This window comes from Penaeus chinensis, chromosome 20 (genome assembly GCF_019202785.1).
Source record: "Penaeus chinensis breed Huanghai No. 1 chromosome 20, ASM1920278v2, whole genome shotgun sequence".
NCBI lineage: Eukaryota > Metazoa > Arthropoda > Malacostraca > Decapoda > Penaeidae > Penaeus > Penaeus chinensis.
Genome location: NC_061838.1, coordinates 17,026,560 through 17,034,059, shown reverse-complemented (window position 1 = coordinate 17,034,059; position 7,500 = coordinate 17,026,560). Strand labels below are relative to the sequence as shown.

Below are 7,500 nucleotides of genomic sequence, written 5' to 3'. Positions count from 1 at the left end.
CTAAATGCCACGAAAAAACATACCATATCCAGCAATACAGGTTGGAGCGCTGATACCAGGAGCCAGAAATCATCATTCTCTGGGACCCAGCAAAGTCCCAGAGAAAAAGACTTCTCACTGCTGGGATAAGCTCCCAAGCCATGGGGGCCAGCTCGATCACAGCCGGATACCGCATTGAAGTCACCCAGAACAATGCGAATGTCTCGCCAGGGGCAACTGTCTCCCATGGATGTGAGTTTGGCATAGAACACTTCTTTCACATTGAGTTTGCAAACATCGGTAGGAGCGTACACAGCAATAAGAGACATGAAGCCAAAAGCATGCTCCAGTCTCAATGCCATAATACGCTCAACTACCGAGGGTTGAAGTCGGCTGGAGATGGCTATGGCTACTCCCAAGAGGTGATGACAATCACCACGGCCTGACCAGTAGTAGGTGTACCCTCCCATATTGATCGTGCCGCTGCCAGGGCTTTTCACCTCTGTGAGGGCAGCTACCCCGACTCCCAACCTCTCCAATTCTCTCAATAGCAGAGGTAACCGCTTGTCCTGCCACAAGGACTGGATGATCCAAGCATCTTCCCAGATAGCTCCAGGTGGACCCCCACCAACAATGCCCCAAATAAAGGAGGTCAGCAGGCTATGGGGCCCAACATCCAACCGTGGGGTTCCCTTGGGCTTTGCCCAACAGGCCTCATGCTGGGTTGGTATCTACCAGGGCGCAGGCAGGATGATTAACTCTCGTTCCCATCCTGTACCCCAAGATTTGCCCTCCCAACGGGACCCACAGCCCACCTTACTTGCTAGGTGGAGGCACTGCAGAAATCTTGATGACGGAGAGGCTGTGAACTGGCAAGGGAGCCAGCGGTGGCAGCTGCAAGCGAGAAGGCATGCAAGTACTTAACACAATCTAGGCTACCACACCATTACATCACATCACCCTGAGCATAAAGCACCCACCCATATGTGTGTGTGTGTGTGTGTGTGTGTGTATATATATATATATATATATATATATATATATATATATATATAAACAGAGAGAGAGTGAGTGAGTGAGAGTGAGAGAGAGAGAGAGCGAGAGAGTGAGAGTGAGAGTGAGTGAGAGAGTGAGTGAGAGAGAGAGAGAGAGAGTGAGTGAGTGAGTGAGTGAGTGAGAGAGAGTGTGTGTGAGTGTGAGTGTGATGTGAGTGAGAGTGATAGTGAGAGTGAGTGTGAGTGTGTGTGTGTGTGTGTGTGTGAGTGAGAGAGAGGTTTAATTTAATTTGCTACAATGGATATTCTTGGTGTAACATAGTGTCTGTTTCATTTTGCTTCTAAGTTATCACCTGTGTGTAAGGAATGGCCGGGGATGCTATTCACTGGCGGCGAGGGATTTGAACACAGGTCAGCAAGATTGCCAGACGAGATCGCTACCGCTGCACCACACAGCACACAAGAGAGAGAGAGAGGGAGAGGGAGAGGAGAGGGCAGAGAGGATAAGAATCATAATAAAGACAGCCAGGCAACTAGACTCTTTCATTAACGAGTTCTGTAAATGGTAATGTTGTAGTATACCATGTTTTACAGAACTGTTAAAGGATCTACCAATTAAAAATGCCAAAACTGAGTATTGTAATTAAATAGGCTAGAGTTAGGTCAGCTCTCTTTCAATACACAAAACCAGGATAGTTGCAATTCAACAGGTCAAAGTTATGTCAACTGTAGCATGAGCTGCAGTACTTGGGTAACTTGAAGTTCCCCTCATATGAGATTTCTGTAGAATTCATGCCTTCATTCCACAGATCAATTATGGATAAGTTTTCAATCTTTCCTATTAATCTTGAATTATAATTGTTAGAACATATTTCTATTCTAAACAATTATAATTCCACTTACAGGTATCATACAGGATATATAAAAATAAGACTCTTAATATATAGTTTATTATGGACGGCATAAATATATATTACGTGACTAGAAGGTATTAACCCAATGTCGACGGGCATGACGTGTACGTACGTGCCATGCCCACTGTGAGTTACTTGTTTAATTGCTTTTTCACATAGATGGCTACACTTGTACTAAGTCACCAACGAGCCAGTTACGAGTGCAGCCTGTCTCGCCCATTCACCTTTTCTTTGATTTATGAAAATATTTTACTTTATCTTATTTTGCTGTTCCTAATGTTCATTACATTATGGTAATTATGTTTATAATAAAAATAACACCATCGATATTCATAGCACTAGTAAAAAATACATTTTCCCCGCCAATTCAAATCACGAAAGGTCACAAGGTCTACTAATTGACTCTTTTGTGGCTAAGCACTAGCAGAGCCATCTATGTGCAGAGACATTTCACAAAAATATAGAAAATGAGCACAGCATTTTCCCAATTTTTATTCATTTTCCCTGGCGGCATTGGGTTAAGTGTACAGAAACATCACTGCATTATTCTTTTTTGCAAATACATAAATAACAGCAAAGGTATCACAAAAAAAATATCAGTGCACACATGACATGTATATCTTCATGCCAAATTCATGTCTATGCTTGGGTGTGAGCCCACTGCACGTTGATAGGTACATGTGAGCTAATAACATTTTTATATCATTGCATGAATTCGCTAAGGTTCACTGCAATATAAAGTTCTCTTGACGCTCAACAACATCAGACATGTGACTCATGACAGATGCAATGAAGTCATTAAAATCCCTCTTCACACTTCCACTATCGTCATCCAAGTGCGTGTCGATTTTGGAGATCTTGTTGAAGGGAGTTGCTGAAATAGAAAAGAGAGATGAGTTTTGTACTATCAAAATTATTATCATCTGAATCCGAAAAAAAATACATCTTGTATCAACATTGAATTATGTAAAAGAAAAAAGGAGAGGTCCTACCTCTCCAAAGAATAAAGATCAGATATATAAAAGTAGAAGTTTACATATGAATTTAATAGCAGTAAGACAACAATGTATACAACGTTTGACCTGATGAAAAAATCAAATAAATTTGAAGTTGATTAAATACTGCACAACTTTTCACATGATAGATCAATAACATGATTTGGATTATCTGCTGTCTATATCAAATTAAAGTCATATGATGCAAATCTAAAGAAAAGTAAGGCCAACTAGGGACCAAGTAGGTAGTGGATAATAAAAAGAATAGTCTTAGTTTATATTGACCAAAACTCAATGATGAGTATATATATATCATCCCTACCACATTATGACACCTTCAAAACACAGTAACAATTTTATTAATCCTACCTACAAAAAAATTGAATATTACAACAGATTTTTCTCTTAGAAAGACAGACTAACAAAAACAAAATGCTGATCACTCACAAAGTTTTGCCCCTTTCCCTTTGGCTCCTGGTTTGTAGTGGCAGAACACAACGCACTGAGCTTCACTTATGCCCTGTTGTTCGGCAAAGTGCGTGTACAGGTTTTCAAGGACTCTTGCGTGTTCCTCTCGCCCTGGGCTGTGCACAAAGATAATGCCCTGTGCTCCTTGCTGAATGACAGGCCAACACGTCTCAAAGCTAATGCGAGAAAGAAATTGAAATGAGTACTCTTAAAATGTTGGCAATGTCGGCATTCATTCCCTGTATGATCAAGCAAATTCTGATACATATTAGTTACTCACTTCAGTTTATATGTAAAAGACATGTTATAAATGATTATATTCACATCTGATACACCAATAAATTTTCCAGCACACACTGAAACAAGTAGTATCACAGATATTATCAAAAATCATCAGGAAATATTTTTTTTCTAACAATAAGATTAAAAATAAGTACAATAAAATATGAAACAAAATATATATAGCCAACTAAATATGAAACAAAATATATATAGCCAACTAAATATGAAACAAAATATATATAGCCAACTAAATATGAAACAAAATATATATAGCCAACTAAATATGAAACAAAATATATATAGCCAACTAACTAGAATTATTAATCTTTTAGCAGCTTTATAACTCTGATCAGCAGATCACTTGCTAAAAGTGAGAACAATTAAAATAAGAAATCAGGAGTACAAATACACATAACAAATAACAAGAAAAAAAACATTCTTACGTCCTATCACCACTGACATCCCACAGCTCAACCTCAACACTGGCTGCAGTGTTGTTGTAGGTTACATTGGGCACTTCGAATTCCAGAATCCTGCAGCCTTTGGTGGGTCTGTACTCCCCACTTCCCACTTCTCCAGCCTCACTTAGAAAGTTTGTGAGTGTTGTTTTCCCACACTGAAAATGAGAATAAAAAAACAGCTAAGTGATGAACATCTAAGTTTTTAGTTAAAAATGTTAATGATCTTTTCCCAATTGTATATAATTTGTTTTAACAACCTCTGAAAAAAGGGAGGAAAGGAAAGAAAATGAGAGGAAGAGACGTGAGGGTGGGTGTGAAACAAGGACCACAAAGAGATGGAGAAAAATGAGATGATGCCCTTAATGATCAGATACAACACTATTAGTTATAGAAATGAAGGTTTGAAAATTTTATTCATTATTCTCTTCTTTCTTTTACTTGTAAAATCTCTGTAGGATGGAGAACATTAGTTGGCTGTTTGGGTATAAAAATCCTGAAATCAAAGTAAATGTATTGTAGATGATATATGTCAAAACCTTTCTACAAAATTTTCCTTCATAATCCTTTGATGCCCATTAGAATCATATTGTTCAGAAAAAATAGTTGACTTAACAAAAATGATAACCTTAAAAACTCCCAGACCCAACACTTGATAACAAATGGGTTGGCTGACATTAACGGTAGTTCAGTGAGGATGGATTTAGAGACCAAAGTTATGAATTTCTAAAATTACAGACGTGCCCAAAACTACCCTGATCTATAAAACCTATTCTATAGCACATAATCTGACCCCACCTATTCCCAGGATAACTCCTGCTCTACCCATCTGCCATTTCACCAGGGTCCAGTATAGTTGCTAAAACCATGACATCATGAAGCATCCATACATACCAGAATTGATGGATTTTTAAAATAGTCTATATGAATAAAGGTAGAAGTTTGCTTTTGATATGAATTTGATATTTTACCATAGGAAATCTACTGATTTGAGTGTTATTCATTGTGCAAAGGACTTTTCTTTATGTGTGATGCCATATGGAAAAAATATATTTCATTGCCTTCATTTTTCTGACAATTTTGGGTCATGACACCTCAGGGAGGGATTTGCACAAATATTGCCACAGATAAGCTTGTTTTGTTAGATACCGTCCTATTACATAATGTATATGTTATTACCCAACTCTGCTACCACCTCCAACTGCAGCTGATTAAATATAGTAGAAAAATACGAAACCGAATTCGACTCGTACCTCGGGCGGACCAACCATCACTATTTTCACCTTATTCGACATGGTGTCTCACACGATTGTTCCGATTATGTTGCAGCTTTCTTCTCTTCACCAATTATAACACTTGTTTCACAATTTCTTCGTTTTTTCGTGGCATTTAGAGAGATCCCTTTTGGAGACAGGCGGAGAGTTTCAAAATTACTTGTTTATCTTCGGTGGCATGCCAGCGACTGCGGGGCTAAATTCTTTATTTCGTTTTATTCTTGTATTTCTTTTAGTATTAGTATGGATTTTTTTAAAGACTTAAGCCTTTGCTGCTTTTATTTTACTTTAGTTTATTTTTTCCTACATGATTATATAAACATGTTTTAAGTGTTTTCATTAAAATCGTAAAAATATCAATCAATCAATGCTTAATACTTAAATAACGCATTAAACATTTAACATACATACATTTGTGATTTTTTGTAAAAGTAATCTAAATAGTTTTAGACCCGCCGTCCCTAATATCCATTTGTTTACACTATAAGTGCCAGAAAACCGGAAGGCAATTGGATTCCTTATTCAGGGATCCTTTACAATTTTAATGGCACTGAAGTCAACTAGCAGCCGCATCTGAAGCCATTCAGTCACAGGAGCAGACGAAATCCATGTAGCTGTCAAGTGTAACGATTTTATTGGTGATTCAAGAGGCAGCTGATGGTCTGCTCGTGCTCGTTGAGGGCCATTTAGCTAGTGTCAAGTTGCTGCAATTGCCAAGTAATCGCCATGGGCATACGAGAATGTTGTTCCGCCTTCCTGGGTGGACTTCCCGATCCCGCCCTGCCCCTCATGCCCTCTATGGCACTGGGCGTGATATTTGCTGCTCTGATTCTTGTTATCTTTTACAAAAAGGAGAATAAAGTGCCTTTGAAAATCGCGGTCTTGGAGATCCTGAGGAAAGTGTTCTACCTCTTTCCGACCCCAGACCACTCAGAGTCACAGTCGTGCAGGAACTCCAGCTGTGTCCGTTGCTGTAAATACAAGGAGCTGGAACAACAAATTGTGGAGAAATGGAGAGCATTAGACTCTGAGACTCAGGAGTCCATATCACTTAGAGTACGTGATGCTGTGCAGACAGTGGTGAGGAGGCTGGTTCCATCTACCGAGAAGTTGGGAGAAGACAGGACAAGAACCTCACAGAAAGAGAAATCTCTCCGATCAGCCTTCCAGAAGCCTACCATATTCTCTGTAGATTTACCAGCCAACTCTTACTGGAATGAGTTTGATGTCTATGGGATGGAACTGAGACTCCTGAAGCTCAATTTCAGCATTATCTTGAAGGAATTTGAGTCTGTCTTTGAGGCTCTGAAGGGTGGCGACAACTGGGGCTGGAAACTGAACGATATCCCTCGTGGTCATTGGTGCATCTTCCCCTTCATTGACCAAGGTGTCGTCAATGAGTCAAACTGCAAAAGATGTCCCAACACATCAATCATGATCGGTTCATTGCCATCAGTCATGCAGAATTGTGTGTTTGGCAATGCCTGCTTCTCAGTGCTGTATCCAGACTCACATATTGAGCCTCATTATGGCCCCACTAATCTAAGGTTGAGGTGCCATTTAGGTAGGATGATGATGTTTTTGTTTTTGTTTTTTATTGTTATTGATATTACATACAGATAAGATCATTCCCTTAAGTTTTGGGATGTCATTCTGTAGTAGATTTGATTTTCCTTCACACATGTATGATGATTTCTGTTTCATGATAGATTTAATGAACATATGCCCCAGCTTTTGGAAAAGTGCATTATAGTTAACAGTTGGTAATCTCTACAATAGATAATATCAGTATCCTCAGGCATAGGAATAGTGAACTTTAGCAGTATCAGTGGTTGTTGTGTTATGCTGACTGTTTACAAATAACTAGCTGTCAACAAAAATGCATCTTTTGAAAATTGGCAGCTTTGAATACATCAGAAATATTCTGGAGATTAGCACAAATTGCTTGCCTCATGGAGCTGGGTTTACTGCAGGTGCAGCTAAGAATATGGCTCAGTGTTATATTTGATTTAATTGTAAAATATGTCCCTTTCTCTCTTTCTCTCCCCTTATATCTCATTCTCTTTTCCCATCCCTTCTCTACAATACCAGTTTTGTTTTGAAAGTCATATTGATGACCTGGATAAGATCGATCC

At 38.9% G+C, this 7,500-nt stretch overlaps 2 protein-coding genes across 2 annotated transcripts in view; one reads left to right on the top strand and one right to left on the bottom strand.

Moving 5' to 3' along the window:
• Positions 1-2,288: 2,288 nt before the first annotated feature.
• On the bottom strand, positions 2,289-5,569 carry LOC125036117 (intraflagellar transport protein 22 homolog). The gene is made up of 4 exons (XM_047628535.1): positions 5,345-5,569; positions 4,077-4,249; positions 3,331-3,527; positions 2,289-2,762 (listed from the first exon to the last, which is right to left on the bottom strand). Exons 1-4 carry the CDS (start codon positions 5,384-5,386, stop codon positions 2,614-2,616), a joined length of 561 nt encoding a protein of 186 aa, XP_047484491.1. The 5' UTR covers positions 5,387-5,569; the 3' UTR covers positions 2,289-2,613.
• A 293-nt stretch (positions 5,570-5,862) lies between these two features.
• Positions 5,863-7,500, top strand: part of LOC125036019 (aspartate beta-hydroxylase domain-containing protein 2-like) — a 2,254-nt gene continuing 616 nt past the window's right edge. The window contains exon 1 of the mRNA XM_047628371.1: positions 5,863-6,929. Within this exon, the coding sequence (XP_047484327.1) occupies positions 6,092-6,929 (838 nt within the window). The 5' untranslated portion in view covers positions 5,863-6,091. The remainder of the gene's footprint in view (positions 6,930-7,500) is intronic.